This window comes from Phascolarctos cinereus, unplaced genomic scaffold (genome assembly GCF_003287225.1).
Source record: "Phascolarctos cinereus isolate Bilbo 61053 unplaced genomic scaffold, phaCin_HiC Scaffold_2;HRSCAF=192, whole genome shotgun sequence".
In the NCBI taxonomy this organism is placed as follows: domain Eukaryota; kingdom Metazoa; phylum Chordata; class Mammalia; order Diprotodontia; family Phascolarctidae; genus Phascolarctos; species Phascolarctos cinereus.
In genome coordinates this window covers 222,141,946-222,163,160 of record NW_027555625.1, presented here as the reverse complement: position 1 = coordinate 222,163,160, position 21,215 = coordinate 222,141,946, and the positions used below count along the sequence as shown (strand labels likewise).

Below are 21,215 nucleotides of genomic sequence, written 5' to 3'. Positions count from 1 at the left end.
GTATTACACCAGAGAACGAGAAAGAGACAGAAAATCCAAAGATAGAACATCACATGGAGGACATTTCTAGTTCCTCAGTGATATGAGCTTCTAACCCATCAGTTTTTTAAATAGATTATTATTGATATCTTTTATTTTTATATCACTTGAATTTCTCCCATTTCCTTCCCAGAGAACCTCCCTTATGACAAAAATTTGGAGAAAAGAAAGGAAAACAAAGAAAAGTTAAAAAAAATCACAGCAAAACTAATTAAAATATTACATTATATAGTATGCCCATGATGCCATGCCTCCTCTGCCCCCACACCTCTCTGCAAAGGAATCGAGGGACGTGTATATCTCTTCTGTGGGTCCAAATCTGTTCTTTTTAATTTCACAATGTTCAGTTTTTGTTTTGTGGTGGTTTTTTCATTTGCTTTATTATAATTGTGTATATTATTTTCCTGGTTAGTACAGTTTATTTAGCAGTTTCCTAAATGATGGGCCTCTGTTTTGTTTCTAGTTTGCTACCTCAAAAAAATGCATCTATAAATAATTTAATGTATATGGAGCCTTTCTTTTTGTCAATACCCTCCTAAAAATACATACCTAGGAATGTCTAGGCCAAAGGGTAAGCAGTTTTTAGCCACTATTTGCGTAATTCCAAATTGCTTTCCAGGTTTGTGGCATTAATTTATAGCTCCACTAATAATGCATTAGCATGCCTATCTTTGCACAACATTCCCTATTCCCTCTGTTGTCACCTTTGCCAGTTTTCTGAAGTAAAAATTCAGGATTATGTTGATTTTCCATTTCTTTTCTGTTAGTAACTTGGAATATTCTTTCATGTGGTTTATAGTTTGAAATTCTTTTGAGAAATGCCTGTTCATAACTTTTGGCCACTGTTCTTATTGGGGAATATTTTTTAGTCTTAGATACTTCTTTAGTCGTCTTATATCTTGGACATAAAGATAATCAAAATTATCTATTTTATCTTTTGTAATTGCCTCATTGCTGTCCCTTGTTTGGTTAAGAGTTCATCTATCCGTGGCTGTTACAAAGGCATCTGACTTTCTAATTTTTTAGGTTATGATTTGTAATATTCAGGTCACATACACATTTTTAATACACTATGGACTATGGTACGGTGTAAGAATATAAGATGTTGGTTTAAACCTAATATCTGCCAGACTGTTTTCCAGTTTTCTCAGCAAGTCTTATCAAGTAAGGAGTTATGACCTAGGTAATTTATGTTTTAGGGTTTATCAAACACTAGGCTATTGAGTTTATTAGTCTCTTTGGCTATTCTGTTTCATTGACAAACTTTTGTATTTCTAACCAATACCAAATAGTTTTTAATGATTGTTACTTTATAATATAATTTGGAATCTGCAGTGCTAGTGCCCCTTCATGCCTATCTTTTTTCATAATTTCTTTTATTTCTCCAAATGAATTTTGTTACTATTTTATCTAACTTTCTATTTGGCTTAGCACTAAATATGTAAGTTCTTTCATAGTATTATTATATTGACATGACCTAACCATGAGCATTATCCTGGCCAGTTTAAGTTCTTTATTTCTTAAAGTAACACTCTAATTGAATCTACCCAAATATTAAATGTGTTTTGGTAGATCGCTTCCCATTTTTTTTATGAGTTTTGGACTAATTTGAATGCTATTACCCTTTCCATTATTGTCTCAGATTTCATTGTTATTGTATGGGAGCGCTGTTGGGTTTTGCAGGCTTATTTTATAGCATGCAGCTTTGATGAATTTATTGTTTCTTGCTAGTTCTCTCAGTTTTTTAATTAAAAGCATCTTGTCCTCAGCTAATAGGGATAGTTTGTCCCTTTGGCTGTCTTTACAGCTTTAATTTCTTTCTTTTGTCTTATCACTATTGCTAGCATTTCTAGGACTATTAAATAATAGTGAGAAGGGGGCATCTTTTGTTTACTCTTGTTTTTATCGGGAACACTTCTAGCGCTTCCATTGCATATGTAATGCTTACTTTTGATTTTTAGTTATTTTTAATGATATATGAAAGACATCTCCCTACACTTATACTTTGTAGAGGTTTAGCAGTTTTGTGTCATCTGTAAATTAGAACATGTAGTTGTTAAGTTAAAGAACAAATTAATAAAATAATAATAATGTAAATGTTATTTGACTTGCTTTTTGAGTAACTATTTGTAGTCATTGAAATATTTTTATTAGCTGGAAAAGAAATGTTGTGTATATTACCTAATGAGAGACTGTCTGGACACTTGTACCGATTCATCCACTGAGTTGTTAGGTGAACTAATGCAAGTCACTTTCATCCTAGTCCTTAGGAGGCTGTGAACTACAAAATCTGAACTAACATCTTGGCTCTGCTGTTACATACATACATGCTATAATCTTGGGGGCAAATCATTTAACTTCTGGGCTTAATTCCCTTATCTTTAAAACAAAGAGATTGAAATTAGATGACTTCTGCTTATCTTCCTTCCATATCAAAATTTATGATCCTATGAACAGAGATCTCTAAGATCCCTTCTAGTCCTCAAATTCCATGCGTTTGTGGACTTTAACTCTGGCAAAAATGTTTGTAACAGACTTTGTGTGGGGGGGGCTTTTTCTCCTTACTGTGAAAAATTTTTTGCCTCGTACCTCAAGGTTTGTTGCTTGAAACTAACAGGACTTCCCAGAAAATCAGACAAACTAGTTAATGCTGAAACTAATAGGTCCTTTGATATGTTTGAGGGAAGGCTCATTCCCTTAATTGGAGACACACAAGGAAAAGAGTACAAGTCCAATACAGTGAGCCTCTCACACTGGTACCAGGATTGACACTTTTGTAAGGGTTCTGGGAAAGAGTGAGGAGGAAATATATAACCAGAGATGGTTATCTGGCAGCCTCTGACAGAGTGGTCTTTTGGCAGTGAGTGAATATAATTATTTATCAAACTCTTGATTATATGCCAAACACTGTGGTAAGTGGTGAGGATACTAATACAAAAGCCCTCAAGGAGCTTATGTTGTAATGAGGAAGGTAACACATAAGGGAGTGGTCTGTACAGAGATGCTTTCAGGACTTGGCATGTGGTCACATCACACTCACACTGGGATTTTAAGGTCCATGCCTTCAGGGAAGCTCAGAAAACTTTGGGGTCAGCTCTCTAAGTCATGGCAGCCCTGTTATTCGAGACAGGGTAAAAAAAACAGGAAGAATGTACTAAGTAGGAGAGAGCATGACTAGGTAATTTGTTGGATAGAGAAAAAGTGAGGGGGGGGGATAAGTTTTCCAGACTGTAACAAATCTTTACACAGTATCTACTACTTTTTATTCTCATCTCATCTTTCCATTTTTTTTTCCAGTAGTATTTTTAGCCTTCTCTGGAAAAGGGGGACAACTGTCACATAGATATATGGTCAAACGATGTGAAGAAGCAGTTTTCAAAGGGAAAAATCTGAACAAATGTGAAGCAGTGTTCCAAATCAGTAATAACTAGAGAAATACAAAATAAAGCAACTCTGAGGTTCTATCTCTCACCCATCAGATTGGCAAACATAACCAAAAACAATAATAGGCAAATGATGGAGGGGGCCATGAGAAAACAAGCATACCAGTGCACTGATGGTGTAGCTGGTCTCGCTGTTCTTGAAAGCAATTTGCAACTGTTCCTCCCAAATCACAATTGTACCACTAAATACCAAGGAGATGAAAAACAGGAAGAGAATCCGTATGTACAAAATTATTTATAGCAATTTTTGTTGAAGAGGCAAAGAACCGAAAACTCAGGTGGGATCCACTTCTATTGGGGAATGACTAATTATGATTTATGATTGTGATGGAATGCTATTTCCCAGTAACAAATAAGCTTCACGCTGAGATTCTTCTAATCTAGCCACTGCTTACCCATGTTCAGACTCCTTAAGAGTCTGACCAATATGATAGATGTTCTAATAAACCTTGTCTTTGGCTGAAAGAAGTCTTGGGTTGAATTCTTTCAGATAGGACCTGCATGTTGTGATTTTGGGGTCCCAGGACCCCTAAACCACATCATTTTGGTGGCCCGTATGGGGAAGCTGCCTAACCCCAAGTTCTTCTCCAGCCAAGACTGGAAGGAGAAGAGAGTTTCACCCTTTACCCCTCACCTTTGATTTTGCCCTCCCCCACCTGGGAAAAGAAGAAGGGGAGAGAGGCAGCAGCTACATTGTGGGCCCCCCTGGCAATGGCCTTGGGCCCTAGGGCAACCTTTGCCTGGAAGCATCACCCAGATTCAGCACATCCTGCTCAAGATTTATGTCTTCCAGACTACGGGCCATTTACCTACAGTTGGTAGCAAACAGCGAGTACCAGCCAATGTCTGTTGTTCCCTGGATGCAGCCTGTGCTCAGTTATAGTCAACCTCCTCTTTGGGACCCCCTCGAGGCAGGGACAGCTCTAAGCCTCTTGCCAGCAGGAAGCAGTTTCATAAGATGAGAACTTTGCCCCTTACACCAAAAGAATTTGGGTCACATTTGTTTGAGGGGGGCATGATGAGGATGGGATCTAGACCCCAAAAAGGAAAAACCCTGGACTTCCCACATGGCCAAATCTCTGTCAGTCTCCTGAGGCTGTAATGCCATACCTCCCTATGACCCCAGGCCACTTCCCACCCTTAATCCTATCTAAGCTCCATTCTTCCTTGGCCACCCCTGGAGTTCTATTACCTCATAGACTACTTGGCCACTCCTAGATCTTCCCACAGTCTTTCTGTATATAAGGTCCATCATGTCTCCATTAAGATGCTTAGATTCTATAATCTAGCCACTGCTCAGATTCTTAAAATCTAGCCAATAGCTTACTAATGTTCAGACTCCTTAAGAGTCGGCCCAATATGATGGATATTCTAATAAACCTTGTCTTCGGCTGGAAAAAAAAAAAGAACGAAATGAAGCTTCAGATAAATTGGGGGGGGGAAGCCTCTGTGAACCGATGTAGAGTAAAATTAGTAGATTCAGGAGAACAATTGATACAATAACAGCATTTTAAAAAAAAATTTTGAAAGACTTGAGAACTTTGAGCAATGCACAGGTTAATTATAATTTCAGAAGACACACTTTGGGGAGGTAATGCATTTAAGATACCAAAAAAAAAAAAGACATACATTTTCAGACTCTGCCAATGTGGGAATTTATTTTGCTTGACAAAATATATTTGTTACATTTTTTCCTGCAGTGAGGAAGTAGGAAGATAAAGATGTGGATAGGGTGCCAAAAAGAAGAAGGGTTGTTGAGGCACCTTAAAAAGCAGAGAGAGAGTCAGGCAGAGCCAAGATGGTGGAGTAAAAGCAATGACTTGCTTGAGCTCTCCCCCAAACCCCTCTACCTGTAAAATATGGCTCTAAACAAATTCTAAAGCATCAGAACCCACAAAAAGACAAAGTGAAACAAATTTCCAGCCCAGGACAACCTGGATGGTTGATAGGGAAGGTCTGTTGCACCAGGCAGGGAGAGGAGCACAGTTTGGCTTGGGCCTACAGGCAAAACAGGCCTCAAAGGACTGAATCGTGGGCAGCTATGGCAGTTTCCAGACTTCTCAACCCATGAATGCCAAAGACAACTTAGAAGGTCACTAGGAAAAGTCTGTGACTGTGGTGAGAGAGAAGCTCGGTCCAAGCCCCAGTCCCTGAGTGCAGCCTTGGGGTGGTGGCTGCTTCTGGAGCTTCCAGCCCGGAGACTGAGGGGGAATCGAGTGGCTGATCAGAGGGGAATTGTAGGGATCTCTTTGCTGGTGCTGAGACAGGAATCTCTTGCTTTGCCCATGCTTAGATCTGGGTCACAGTTCTGGGTGGCAGTCCTGGGGTGAGGAGGAACGCTGGTGTGGTAGTGAAGAGTAAATTCTCCTCACAGTTCCAAGGCAGAAAGGAGTGCTTGTGGTCACTCCTAGACCAGAGCACAGGCCAGGAAAGGAGTAAACACCTCACTTCTTAGCATACCACCTTGGAAGAGTTGAAAATTTACAGGTCCCTAGAAGTATCTCTGAAAACAGCTGTACAAACCCCTAAACCTTGGGATGATACATTTTCCACACTGGAAGTAGACAGCTATCTTAACAAAGAGTTTAAAATTCAAGTAATTGGCTCTTAACAAAGAGTTTAAAATTCAAGTAATTGGCTGGGATCATGAGCAAACAAAGGTGCAAAAAAAGACCATAGAATCTTTCTTTGGTGACAAAGAAGATCAAAACATACAACCAGAAGAAAACAGAGTCAAAGCTCCTATATCCAAAGCCTCCAAGAAAAATATGAATTGGTCCCAGGCCATGGAAGTGCTCAAAAAGGATTTTGAGAAGCAAGTAAGAGAAGTAGAGGAAAAACTGGCAAGAGAAATGAGAGTGATACAAGAAAATCATGAAAAACAAGGAGACCCCAAAAAATACTGAAGGAAAATAACACCTTAAAAAATAGTCCAAAAAGCCAATAAGGAGAAGAATGCCTTAAAAAGCAAAATTGGCCAAATGGAAAAGGAAGTCCAAAAGCTCACCGAAGAAAATACTTCCTTAAAAATTAGAATGGAGCAATTGGAAGCGAGTGACTTTATGAGAAATCAAGACATTGTGAAAACAAAACCAAAAGAATGAAAAAATAGAAAACAGTGTGAAAGATCTCCTTGGAAAAACAACTGACCTGGAAAATAGATCCAGGAGAGATAATTTAAAATTTATTGGACTACTTGAAAGTCATGATCAAAAAAAGAGCCTAGACATCATCTTTCAAGAAATTATCAAGGAAAACTACCCTGATATTTTAGAATTGGAGGGCAAAATAGAAATGCAAAGAATCCACCGATCTCCTCCTGAAAGAGATCCCCAAAGGAAAACTCCTAGGAATATTGTAGCCAAATTCTAGAGTTCCCAGGTCAAGGAGAAAATATTACAAGCAGCCAAAAAGAAACAATTCAAGTATTGTGGAAACACAATCAGGATAACACAAGATTTAGCAGCTTCTACATTGAGGAACTGGAGGGCTTGGAATAGAATATTCTGGAGGGCAAAGGAGATGGGATTACAACCAAGAATCACCTACCCAGCAAAACTGAGTATAATCCTTCAGGGGAAAAAAATAGGCATTCAGTGAAATAGAGGACTTTCAAGCATTCTTGATAAAAAGACCAGAGCTGAATAGAAAATTTGATTTTCAAATACAAGACTCAAGTGAAATATAAAGAGGTAAACAGGAAAGAGAAATCATAAGAGACTTATTAAGGTTGAACTGTTTACATTCCTGTGTGTAAAGATGATGTTTGTAACTCATGAGACCTACGTCAGTATTGGGGTAGTTAGAGGGAAAAAATTATATGTATGTGTATATGGATAGATAGATAGATAGACAAATAGAGGGCACAGGGTGAGTTGAAGGTGAAGGGGTGATACCTGGAGAATAAAATTAAGTGGTGAGAGAGGATTGTATTGGGAGGAGAAAGGGAGAGGTAGACTAGGGTAAATGATCTCACATAAAACAGACAAGAAAAGGCTTTTGCAATGGAGGGGAAACAAGGGAAGGTGAGAGGGAATGAGTGAATCTTATTCTCATCAGATTTGGCTTAAGGAGGGAATAACATACACACTCAATTGGATATGAAAATCTGTCTTGCCATACAGGAAAATAGGAGGGGAAGGGGACAGGAGAGCAGGGGGTTGATGGGGAGGGCAGATTGGGGGAGGGGTAATCAGAAGCAAACACTTCTAAGGAGGGACAAGGTCTAAAGAGAGAATAGACTAAATGGGGGGTGGCAGGATAGGATGAAGGGAGATATATTCAGTTTTTCACAGTGTGGGAAAAAAAGAGCTACTTTGACTTGATGAATTAGATATATTTTTAAAAATAAAATAAAACTTTTTTAAAAATTCTCTTATTTGATCCTCACAAGAACCCTGGAGAATATGTGCTATTATTATTCTAATTTATTTATTTTTAACAAATGAGGAAATTGAGGCAAATAGAGGTTAACTAACTCTTTGCATTTGTATCCCCAACACCTAGCATGGTGCCTGAAATATAGCAGGTGCTTAGGAAGTACTTGTTGGTTGATTGATTATGTGAAAATCATTATAATAGTGCTTAAACTATGTGCATCAAGAAGCCATATTAATATGAGTAATTATACTAATGCTTCTGGTGGGGAAATCACTTTAGCTTTCTAAGCCTCAGTTTCCTCATTTATAACATGGGGTTATTTTACCTGTAGTACTTATGTCAGTGTGTTGTTGGGAGGTTGAAATGAGACTATGCATTTTGTGTTTTGCAAAATGCTAAAGTTTCATAAAAAATTAAAGTACTGTATAAATGAATAATCAATCAGTGAGAATTTATTAATGACAGTAGCTAGATTGATAGAGTTGCAACTCAGGAAGATTGTGAGTTCAAATCCTGTCTTCTGATGTTTACTAGCTATGTCACACTAGGCCAGTGATGTAAACTCTTGCAGCGTCAGTTTCCTCATCTGTCAAATGGGAATAGTAATGGCAGGGAGCTCACAGTGTTGTTGTGAGGATCAAATGAGGAAACATAAGTAATATTGCACAACTTAAATTGCTATATAAATATTTATTATAATTGTTATAAGGGGAGCTGGGAAAAAAATTACTTGTGAGACCTGTCATGGATATAAGAATCCACGGTTCTAAGAATAGCTGGAGCTCTTATGCTGATTGACCATTTCGTCTCAGTATTATCCCTAGAAGCCTCTATTACTTTCCTTGTGGTCTCACCAGGTGAGATTTTTTTTGGCAGTTACTACAATTAAATCTGAATTATGCATTCAATTATATGGACATTTTTTAACAGGCCTTTCTCAAACTAGCTTTCATGAAACAGTATGGGTTCATCTTTTCTGTTTATGCTCCAGAGCCCAATGAGATTGATGTCCTCATATTAATTCCACAACACAGGATATATGGTTTTAAAATACTACAATTCTGTAATTCTATGGAGTTAAGCTTAAATTAAAATATTTATGGAGAAGAAGCTTAAAATACTAAGATAAAGATAAACATTTAGTTGCTTTTGTCTTGTGCCTTAGATACTGTCAGATATTTAACCCTAAAGTTTAGTCCCATCTCTCTTTACCCCAGAATGCCACCTCCACCTTGACTTTCAGTGAGTGAATGAAATATCAATTGTATGAATATTTGAAAAAGTTAACTTTTTGTTATGTTCTTTCTCCATTCTTTGGGGATTTTTTTCTTCACAGTCAACTGGAGAGGTACACAGATACATACATGTTGTATATATACACATATATGTCTATATGTATACATACACACACATATAGAGAGAGAAATATAGATATAGGACTATTTACGCATCTATCTATCTGTTTATCTGTCTATCTGTCTGTCTGTCTGTCTGTCTATTGTTAACCACAAAGAGGTGAATGGCTCTTTCTCTGAATACTAAGTTGAATGGGATAGAACACTGGACTTGGGAGTCAGGAAATCAGTTTCCCTTCTCTGGCTTTTATCGGGTACATGTCCATGTTAAAGTCGTTTAAGTTCTCTGAACTTCAAATTCCTCTGCTGAAAATAAGTACTATTCCACTTGTACTGCTTTTCTCACCTAGGTATTGGTAGGAAAGTAATTTGTAAAATAAGACTAACTCATATTTATATGATACTTTGCAGAGTTATATAGTAGAAAAGTCTGGTAAGAGAAGAGTTGAAGTGACATAGTGGATTCCTTTGCTTGTATGTTTATTTCCAAATAATGTTTTGGTGCCAACAAAATATTAGCTTTTTGTGTTTTAAGGAGAAAACTATTTATTTCAATATTTTAATTAACATTTAGCCATCATTTTAAGGCAGTGCAATACTTAAATAAAATGTATGGTAGCCTGTTTTTAATTTTTTTTTAAAAAAGGCAGAGAGAGAAACATGAAGACTAGAAAGGAACGCAGACAAACAGGACAGCTTTGAAAATTATAAGTTGAACATATATGCTTGATAAGAAAAGCCAGTTGCACATAATAGAGACCTATAGTTACATGTACAATCTACTTTTTCTGTTCTGTGCATATAGAAATGTCCATTTTAAGTTCAGACTTTTTTAAAAGTGGGTAACTATCCTCTGTCATTAAATACTTCTTATCTGAAACCATCTTCTAATTTTAGCCTTATTGTTGCTTATTAAAAATTGGGTGTATTTTCTCAGAGAGATGATTCTGTAGCCAGAAACTTGAAAAAAAATTGTATGCAAATTTAATTGTAATTACATATTATGAAATCACTATTAAAAGTTTCCTTGTTTTCTCTGTTGTAGGAATTGACTTTAAGATCAAAACAGTTGAATTACAAGGAAAAAAGATCAAGCTACAAATTTGGTAAGTGATGCTGATATTTTTTCCCTGTGAATGTTAGTGATCTATATTTGAAAAGAGTTAGTGAAAATGCTACTTCATATGTAGATACCATCAGTTTTGGTGAATTATTGACCCCAGTATTCAATGTGAGTGATAGTTTTTGATGGTTTTCAAAGAATAGAATTAAAGTATCTTCTATATATAAAATGACAAGGGAATCTTTTACAGGAAACTATAAATCAACTGATTATTAGAAATAAATATTAACATGACTTTTTTGGAAGAACATTTTATCCCTGTGTTTTCAGCTTTAGTAGAAGCTTGATCACTCATAAAAGAAAGCTTGGGGGCAGGTAGGTGGCACAATGCGTGGAGCTCTGGCCTTAGAGTCAGGAGGATCTGAGTTCAAATCTGGACTCAGACCCATGATACTTGCTAGCTGTGTGACCCTGGGCAAGTCACTTAACCCCATTGCCTAGCCAAAAAGAAAAAAGAAAAGAAAAGAAAGCTTGGTCTCTCTCTGTAGTCTTCTTAAGGACTAAATACAATTCAACCTTTCTGTTTATCACAGAAGGAATAAAAAATACACTTATATACTATAAAGAAAACTATTGGGAAAAAACCAGTAAGCTCTCCACAGATGTTACACAATCATCCTCTTTTTCCTTTTCTCCAGATATTAACTTTATTTCTTATTTGGCTATTGTCTAGTTTCCGACTCCAAAGCCTTGTTAATAATAAGCTTACGGTGTGGTTGTGGTTCTGAACAAATCACAGTTTATAAATTAAGGTCACTTTGAAAATAAGACAACCAATTTAGTAATCATTTTTTATTATTTAACATGCAAAAGAAAGTTCACACTTAAGAGCTTTCATCCCCAATTATCCTATATCACAAATTACTGAAAAGATGCCTTTACATTACTGATCAATTTTAGCCTTTCTTGGTTTTTCCCTTTTGATAAAATCTCTTTAAAATAATAATAATATAATTATTATAATAATATCATGATTTGTATAATTTGTAAACCCAGGTTTTCAACATATCAACGTTTTATGTTAGCTTTTCAGTCCTTTCTAATTTCTTGAAGTTGAGGCAAGTTTCTGCTTTTACTTCAAATTTGCATTCCCCAATAGACAAATAAGTTTAGCTGGAAAAATTTCTAAAATTGTCAAGAGGTTAGATAGTATTTCATTCCTTGAAGCTCTAAGTGGAAGTAAACAATGCTCATACCCTGGCACAGAAAGTAATTATCTCCAGTTTGGCACTGTATTTTAAGAAAGATAACTACAAACTCAGATTTTTTGGGGGGGTGGTTTGATACAATTCCATGTCTGAAAGAAAGAGAGAACAGTTATCCGTCAACCTTAGATAAAGTAGTTTTTCAATTATCTTGTGTGTTGCAAAGAAATATTTGTTGTACAGTAATATGGATTAACTGGCAAGAGAAAAATAGCTAGAATTTGTGAAAAATCCAAATTAAAGAATATACATATGTATGTGTGTATTTTAAATGCAGTTATTGCTTAACCCTTTTGCCCTTTCTGTCTACCCATCTGTTTCCCTCCTTTTGCTGCCATACTTGTTGAACACAGCTCCTGTTTTCTCTATCACTTACATTTAGAATCTGGATTCTGTCCTAGCCATTCTTCTCAAAGTACATTTTTAAATGACTTTGTTGTTTACCTTCTTGCCAAATGCAGTGACTTCTTTAAGGCTTCTCCATTCTTGACCATCTCTTTAAAATTCTATTTGTGAGTAGTAATTGTTTTACTTTTTGTGTTCGTATCCTCAGTGCCTAAAACGTAGGAGGCACTTAATAAATAACTGTTGCTTATTTGACTTATTAGGTAGTATATTTACCTTATTTTGCTTCCACCTTACTGTTTCTTCTCACTTAACATTTTTAGCCTCTTTTTTCTCCTCCTTAGTACTTTATATTGCTCATCATACCCCAAAGCTCAGTCAAATATTTTCACTAACTAGTTCTTTAATTAACTCAAAGCCCTTTGAGGCTCTTTTTTTGGTATGCTTTTCTGAACTAAGCCCATATCGTGGCTTCAGCATTGTGTGTACAAGTTGGCGGGGGAAATGTCTTATACGGTAGTATGTTGGTAAATGTTTAACAGCCAGCTCTATTGGGAGAGGTTTACACATGACATACTTTTAAGTTTAATCTGCATTACTAACATTTTTCCCCATCCACACTGAAAATATGACAGTAGGCTCTCAATAGTCTCCAGCATACCCCTGCTTATGATTTTTAAATCTTCTATATTATTTGTCTTTGTCTTTCTCACCTATATCCAAATCATATATATTTAGCTGCTTCTTAAGGTAGTTCAACTTGGGGGCAGCTAGGTGGCACAGTGGATAGAGCACTGGCCCTAGATGCAGGAGGACCTGAGTTCAAATCCGGCCTTAGACACATAACACTTACTAGCTGTGTGACCCTGGGCAAGTCACCTAAAAGTCACATAAAGATAGTTCAACTTGGAAATACCATCACATCATAGCATGTCTCATTCTACTTCCCCTTTCCCAACTTTTCCATTTCTTTTTAGTGACACCAACATTTTTTTCAGTCAGCCAAATGTGAAAACTCATTCATCGTTTTCTTTTTTCCTTCCTTCATAACATCTAGTCATTTCTAACCCTAACCCTAACTGCGCTCTTTGCCCTATATTCAGCACCTAACACAGTGCCTGGGACATGCTTAACAATGCTTAATAAATATTTGATTGATTTCTGACTTCAAGAGAGTCTGACTGTCTCAACACTAGGTCATGCTACCTCTCATAAAAGCTTGTATAAACTTAGGTTGTGAGCTCCTTGGGTCTAGGGATTGTTATTTACGGTTTTTGGTTTTGGTTTTTTGTTTTCTGTTTTTTGTTTTTGGTATCCCCAGTGTTTCAGAGTGTGCTTGGCATATAGTAGGTGCTTAATAAATGCTTATTGACTGACTGATATAAGCTTTGAATAATTCAAGAACTGTCAGTCTGAGAAAGAAGGCATGATCCATAGTGATAAATATAAATCTGGTACAAGATGAAGGCTATGCCTATATGGATCTAGCTTTAGATGATAATTCTCTAATTTACAGCTTTATCTAATTTGCTGACTCATTTCCTAATGCATTCAAACCTGCCCAGCTTTCTCCCATCCTTAAACAAAAACCTTCACTCAGACCTCCCATCACCCATTCCAGTTTACCATGCTATATCTTTCCTCTTTCACTAACAAAGCCTAGTTGTCCATGGTTTCACCTCCCACTTATTTCTCAAGATCTTACATTGTGTCTTCCAACAACTCTTCAAAGTCATCAGTGATAGCAATCACTTTGTTACTAAACCAAATGATCTTTAGTCCTGTTCTCATCTTTCTTGACCTATATGACACATTTGATATTGTCAATCATCTTCTCTTCCTGGATACCCTCTTTTACTTTGATGATGTTGCTTTTTTCCTGTTTCTCTTATTTATCTGACTGTTCCTTGCTCAGTTTCCTTTGTAGGATTGTCATTTCTGCCCTTCCCTATTGTGTGTCTATATCCCATGGCTTTATCCTTGTCCTCTCTTCTTTCTTTCATCTCATTTTGTCAGCTTCTTGGATTCAATTCTCCTCTCATTGAAGTTGCTTTACACATTTACAAATCCAGCCATTGTTTCTCTCTTAAGCTCCATTTTTGTCTCTCCAATTGCCTGCTAGACAACTCCCCTTGGATGTTAGGTGTTTCAAACTAAGCATGTCCAGAAAAACTTTATCCTTGCCCTTAAACCCACCCCTCCTCCTGATTACCCTGTTTCCCTTGAGGGTACCAACATTATTCTAGTCACCCATTGTTACAACCTAATGTTGTTCTCAAGTCTTTACTCTTAACCTATGTATCTAATCATTTGTTGATTCTACCTTTTACCTTTTCTCTACTTACACCACAACCAAAATACTCCAAGTCCTCTTTACCTCTTGTCTGGACTATTGCAGAAGCCTCCTGAGTAGTCTGCTGGTAGTGTAACCTCTCCAGTTCAGTCTCTGTACAGCTACTAAATTAATATTCCTCAAGTACAAATATGAACACTTCACTTCTCAGCTCAGGAAGCTTTAGTGGTTCCCTATTGCCGTTAGAATAAAATACAGGCTCCTCACTGACAGTTAAATTCCTTCATGATCTGATTCCTTTACTTTTTAGGCTGATTATACATTGCTCCCTTCATGAAGTCTGTTGTAAGACATTCCAACCCTCTCCCCTCTTCCACTTCAGTGCTTAACTCCAGTAATCATTAACTTAGAAATTATTTTTATCCTAGGCAGTGAATGGTTCCTAGTATTTTTTAGTAGTAAGACCTCTTTTTAATATCAGGCAATTCACAGACTCATCACCTTGCCCCCTCCCTCTGCCTCTGACCTCCAACACACACAAAGTAGTAGTTAAAGTGGTGCTATCTTTGGAGAAGTTGACCTGGGTTCCAGTCTTGACGTTGTTGTTTACCTTTGGAACCTAGGGCAAGTTACAGTCATACTAGATACACTGTGATTATGCTATTGGTGTCCATTGATTTGAGAAAACATGTATGCTTCCACTTCTAAATCTTGATAATCGGATCCTTCCATTGTGTCATAATACCTTACTATAGTTTAATGTATATCTCCTTTTAAAGGACCTCAAAATGTAGGAGTAAACAACTGAGAACTTGGCCCACCACTGCCACCTGTTCCCCCAAGAGAGAAGTCTTAGCAAAAGGAGAGTCTGTGTTGCATTATAAAAATTAAAAACAAAAAAATCCCCTATTCATTGACGCTTTGGAGATAAATTACGCATTATTAATATAAAACAATGTGTATTTTGTTAGAGCCAAATAAATATTGAAAGGATGTGCTTAGCTTCTGTATGAATTTTAGGACATGACTTGTTCCTTTTATGAATTATTAACCAAATTTCATCTGTAAATTTCAGCAAATTTCAACACTAATTTTATCATGTCACAATTTTTAGCTGTTGTATTAAACTCTACTTGACCAGTGATTACTGTTAACTTGTCCAATCTGTATTTTAACTGATAATTAGATTCCTGTGTTTTTATAAGTATTGTTGATAACCATTTAATGCAAGAATGGGTATTCTTTTTCTAATGGGAGCCCTCTAATCCACAAGGGAAAATTTTTAAATAAAGTCTGGGTACAAGCACAGAACAATGTGTTGGTTTTTTTGTTTGTTTTTAAGAGAACATTATAGGGAATGTCCGATGCACTTTTTAAAATTATGTATAGAACTTTTGGTCAATATGTTGACATAAAAGGCCTAGAGGAATTCAGCTCTCTTGAACACCCAATAAAGAACTGAAAAGGCACCAGACGGAATAGCATTCAAGAAGATCAAAATCCAGGACTGCAAAGAAGGCAGAAAGAACCTGCAGGCTCTCAGGGGAAGGAGAAGGTAGTAGCAATTAGCCAGCATGACCTCTTGTAAACTTTGTATGAGATAGGCCTGGGAACAGGATCAACCCTTAGTAGGTCCCTGCATAGGGAGGCAGAAATCAAGGCCAAGTGATGGCTGTCCTCCAGTGCTTCTCCCAGTTCAGTAATCAGATGCAGGAACTAGAGAGATTTCAATGAGGCTTGAGACCAGTTGGGGCCTGTCAGGGCCACAGCAGGTCACAGAGTTAACTTCAGATTGAGGATTGTGCAAGGAGAATCCAAAGATAGGCTAAAACCAATACCCACACTGGGACAAGAGGCAAAAGAAACCTATGACTTTACCAGAGGGTGTGGCCTATTCCTAGCCCTACTATCTAAAATAGCAGTGGCATCCAGACCACAGAGGGCATGGATGGGTCCAAATAGGACCTGCTCATTCAAGATTGATTTACCAGTTAGAGGCTGGAGTGTTCTTTATTGCCACCTGCTGCTGAAAAGAAATAAAATATTTCTCTCTCTGTACTATCTCTATACTATTCTCTCTGTACTATATACTAACAACCCCTGTGTCCCCACCTCCCAGTAAACTCCACTGGCTTCCTTTTACTTCTAGGATCTGGCCCCTTCCTACCTGGCTTCTGCCTTCATGTACTCTAGTGTCCACAACATTGGCCTAGCTGTTCTCTCTTATGGCATTCTGTCACGTACCTTTTCACTGGCTTTCCCCCATGCCTGGAATGGTCTCCCTGCTCACCTCTGCATCCTTACTTCCCTGTTTTCCTTCAATATTCTACCCAAATCCCAGCTTCTGTAGGAGGACTTTTCCAGCCCATCTACTACCCCTCCAACCTCCCATCAAGCTAATGACAAATCATTTTCCATTCCGTTTACATTGTATATGTAATTTTTTGCATGTTGTGCATCTAGCTCACCCACCTGTAAAGTACTGTGTATGAAAGCCACTTGGCCAGAGACTAAGGGTTGAGTTCAGTTTTGAGAAACAGTTTTGAGATACAGACTTCTCTCTCTCTCTCTCTCTCTCTCTCTCTCTCTCTCTCTCTCTCTCTCTCTCTCTCTCTCTCTCTCTCTCTCTCTCTCTCTCTCTCTCTCTCTCCCTCTCCCCCCCCTCCAACCCCCCCCTTCCCCAATTGAGAACGCAAGAAAAATAAAGTACATTACAGATATGTATGGTCAGTCAAAACCAATTTCCACATCGGCTGTGTCCAAAAAGTTTTTGTTGCATTCTGAGAGTCCTTCACCTCTCAGAGGGTGGTACATCTTTCATCATCAGTACTTTGGGATCCTGGTTGGTCATTATACTGGTAAGAGTCTAGCACAATAATATTCCATCACATTTATATGTACTATAACCTCTTCTTCTGTTCTCCAACTTACGGGCACTCCCTCAGATTCCCATTCTTTCTCATCTCAAAACCAGTTATAAATATTTTTGTTTTGCTTAGCACACTTTGTTTTGCTTAGGATTCATCCATTCCTTATTCTATTCTTCCTTTAATACCACTCCTACTTTCCCTCCTGTTTTTCTGGTGAGAGAGAGTGTGTGTTTGTGTTTCTGTGTAGTCTTCTTTCTTTTGACTAATTCTGATGAGAGTGAGATTCAAGTTTCAGCTGCTTCCTCCTTCCTCCCACCTTCTCCACCTTTTTGTTTGTAAAAATATCAACTTGTACACTTAGATTAAGTGAGATAAGTTTCCCTAACCTTCCTTTTTCTTTGTCTTCCCCCTCCCCCATTGTATTCCCCATCTCTTTCCAATCTTAAGTTCATCAAGACATAATAGAACCACTCCCAGGCCTTGTCTAAATTGGACTCCCTCTATGACCCATGATGTAAGCAGTTTATCCTTTTATAAGATATTGATTTCCAATTCTTTTCTCCCTCCTCAAGGTGGCAAGCCGTCTGTTATAGGTTATACATGTATAATCATATTAGACAAGTTTGCACGTTAGGCTTGTTGTGAAAGAAGAATCAGAACAAAAGGAAAAAACCATGAGAGGAAAAAAAAAGTACAAATAGTGTGCTTTGATCTACATTCAGACTCCATAGTTCTTTCTCTGGATGTGGATAGCATTTTCTGTCATGAGGCCTTTGGAGATGTCTTATATCATTGTCTTGCTAAGAAGAGCCAAGTCTATCAAAATTGGTCATTGCACAATGTTGCTGTTACTGTGTACCATGTTCTCCTGGTTCTGCTCACTTCACTCAGCATCAGTTCATGTAAGTCTTTCCAGGTTTTTCTGAAATCTGCATTTCTTATAGCACAGTAGTATAGCATTACATTTATATACCACAGCTTGTTCAGCCATTCCCCAATTGATGGGCATCTCCTCCATTTCCAATTCTTGGCCACCACAAAAACAGCCTCCAGGCTACTTTTAATCATTCATCTTCATCCCTCTGCCCCTCTTCCCTGAACTAGACTGGGGTCTTAACCTTTTTTGTGTCATGGACACCTTTTGGCAATCTTGCAAAAGCCTGTAGACTCTTCACAGAATAATGTTTTTTACATGAATAAAATAAGATACATAGGATTAGAAAGGAAATGCAATTGTGTTGAAATATACTTATTGAAATATTAAAAAATAAGCTTGTGGACCGCAGTTTAAGAACACCCAATTTAAATGAATTTTAGCAGTAAAGGGGAGGAGAAGGGAAATAAAGGTGGTTAGCTTGAGAAGAGTGCACTTTGAAGTGTAGGTATTAACAGATAGAGGTGACTTTATGGCTTCTACATATTTCTGTCTTCAGAGATAACTCAGAAGAAATCTACCTCCTCTTCTAGAGAACAGCCCATAAAATTTTTTTTTTTAATTTAAAAAAAAATTTTTTTTTGGCTTTTTGGTGAGACAGTCGAGGTTAAGTGACTTGCCTAGGGTCACACTGCTAGTAAGTGTCAAGTGCCTGAGGACAGGTTTGAACTCAGGTCCTCCTTGACTCACAGGCTGGAGCTCTGACCATTGTATCACCTAGCTGCCCCATGTCCCATTAAATTTAAGATATCTGTCATGCCTTTCCATTAATCTCTGTCATCTTTAGGCTAAACATCCCTAGCCTTTTTAATTTTCTTCTGTGACATGCTTCCTAGTAGGCCTCTTCATGCTCTGGACTCAAGTTGTCAGTAGATGACAGTTTGTCAGTGAATAACATAGTTGCCCACTTTGTAGAGGTTTACTTCTTTGAAAATGAGATATCCATTTACTCTATATTATTAGCCAGGAATCCCTGTTACCTGATCACGTGATTTATAATTGTAATATCTTTTCCATGCTATCTGAGATCTAATCAGATTTAAGCCAGTGTTATAGCATTTTTTTTTCTAAAAAGCTTTAACCAAAACCCCACTTAAAAACAAACATATAAACCCTGACTAGAATTTGATTCAAGCTGTCCTGTTAATGATTTGCATTCCATTTCATAGTGAAATTCTCTTGCCCTACTGAATGAAATAATTATTTGACTTTACTGGCATAAAACATAACGATAGCTAAGAAGGCCCAGTTCTTTGGCTAGAAGTTCAGTATAATTATATAAGTGTCAAGACCTTGCATTTAAGATATTTGTCGTCTGTGAATAAGATGTCTTAAACCCAAGCAATGCTAACTAAGCACCACAGGTAAAATTGTTCATTCGTTTGGTTGAAATGTTGTTATCAGTCAGTAGGCATTTATTAAGTGCCTGCTATTTGCCAAGCACTGTGCTAAGCATTGGAAATATGAAGACAAAAGTGATATAGTCCTTGCCCTCAAGGAGCTTATATTCTAACGGGCTAAGTAACATGTACACATAAGTGCGATCATTTCCCAAATGAATGTTGTCAGTGAACAAGATATCAACTTTTTATATTTTTCAAGTAGTGTCTTTTCCTAAAACAGTAATCTCAAATTATGCAATAACTTTGATTTAACTCTGCATCAAGTGAAGTATGTCTTTCTGTAGTCTACTACTCAAATGGATGAGACTTCACTCCATCAGTTAGAAATTACTGGATAGGAAGGCCTACTTCAGGTCATTTTTAAAAGCTTCTACTACACTTTCTTTAGCTTCTCACGTCCTCCTTCAAAGTTGAGTAGGCTAAGGCCTGCTGGATGCAATGCAGAAAGATCAAACTTGTTATATATCATAATTTAGTCCAACCTACAGCTTTCCTTTCATGCAAAAAAAAAATCTAGTCTTGTTGCTGGGGTGAATAGGAAGACAAAGTAGACTAAATTGGTGGAAAAAATAGGACAAAGTGGACAATATAGGAAGCAAAGTAGACTAAGGGATTGGTAGCAAATTTACAAGTACAGGGTAGTATAGCTAGCCAAGTCTCCTTGTAAACTTTATGTCTTGAAACCAACTATGAGACATTACGCTTATACCTACTGAAGTCAGTCTTACTAGATTTGGCCCATAATAGTCTACTCTGTCCAGGTATTTTTGTGTACTGATTCTCTCATCTAGCATGTCAATTATCTTTCCCAGCTTGGTGTCATTTTCAAATCTGATAAAGCAGATAATCTATAGATGTTTTTATCAAGTCAGTACTGTGATCAGGAATCGCCTGAAAGCTAATGTTTTCTTAAACTGGATTAGGAAAAGACTAGTCCCAATATGTGCTATCTTGCTCAAACAGTATCGGAAGTATTGTGTTCATTTGTGGGCCCTGCATTTTCAGAATGATGTAGATAAAATGGAAAGAATCTGGAGAAGGGCAGCCAGGTATTCATGGAGGTCCTTGAGTTTATGCCAAGTTAGGATCAGTTGAGCAATAATGAGTTTAGCTTGGAGAAGAAAATGCTTAAGGGAGAACATGGTAATTCTATTGAAATATTTGAGTGAACATCATCTGGGACAAAGGTGAGATTTGTTCTCTTTGGTCCAAGAGGGCAGAGATAGGGTGAATGGGTGGAAGTTTAAAAGAGAGACATGTAGGCTTATTATAAGGAAAAACTTCCTAACAATTAGAACTGTGTATTCCAAAGTGAAAAGGACTGCTTTAAGTAGTATTTGGTTTGCTCCCTTGGAGGTCTATAGACAGGGACTTCATATCAGATAGGTTGTAGAGACAATTCTTATTTAGCTGTGAATTGGACTTAGGGTACATAGCGAACTTGGAGTAGAAAAAAATATATAATTTAGTAGAATTTCATTTTCTAGGTAACTTATCAAAAATAATCTTGTTTAATGAAACATTTTATATATTTGAAATATCTGATCTTAATTCTTTCCATTTCAGAAACTTGCTTATATTGCATAGGTTCACAGTTCAGTCTGTCTCTTTCATAACTGATGTAGTCAGATTAGCCACCTTGAAATATATGTTATCTTATATCTCTAATACAGTGTCTTGAACATAGTAAACACTTAATGTTTCTAATTGCATTGAAGCCTTGAATTATGGTGAATCTAAGAGCTGTTCGGAATTTATTGTAGGGCTTGATCACAATTCAAATATCTGCCTTTCACTCAAAAGAAGCATTTGATTTCACAGAATC

At 37.2% G+C, this 21,215-nt stretch overlaps 1 protein-coding gene across 1 annotated transcript in view; it reads left to right on the top strand.

The window, feature by feature from the left end:
• RAB10 (RAB10, member RAS oncogene family) overlaps window positions 1–21,215 on the top strand; it is a 90,377-nt gene that overhangs the window by 51,955 nt on the left and 17,207 nt on the right. The window contains exon 2 of the mRNA XM_020983924.2: window positions 10,263–10,323. Within this exon, the coding sequence (XP_020839583.1) occupies window positions 10,263–10,323 (61 nt within the window). The remainder of the gene's footprint in view (window positions 1–10,262; window positions 10,324–21,215) is intronic.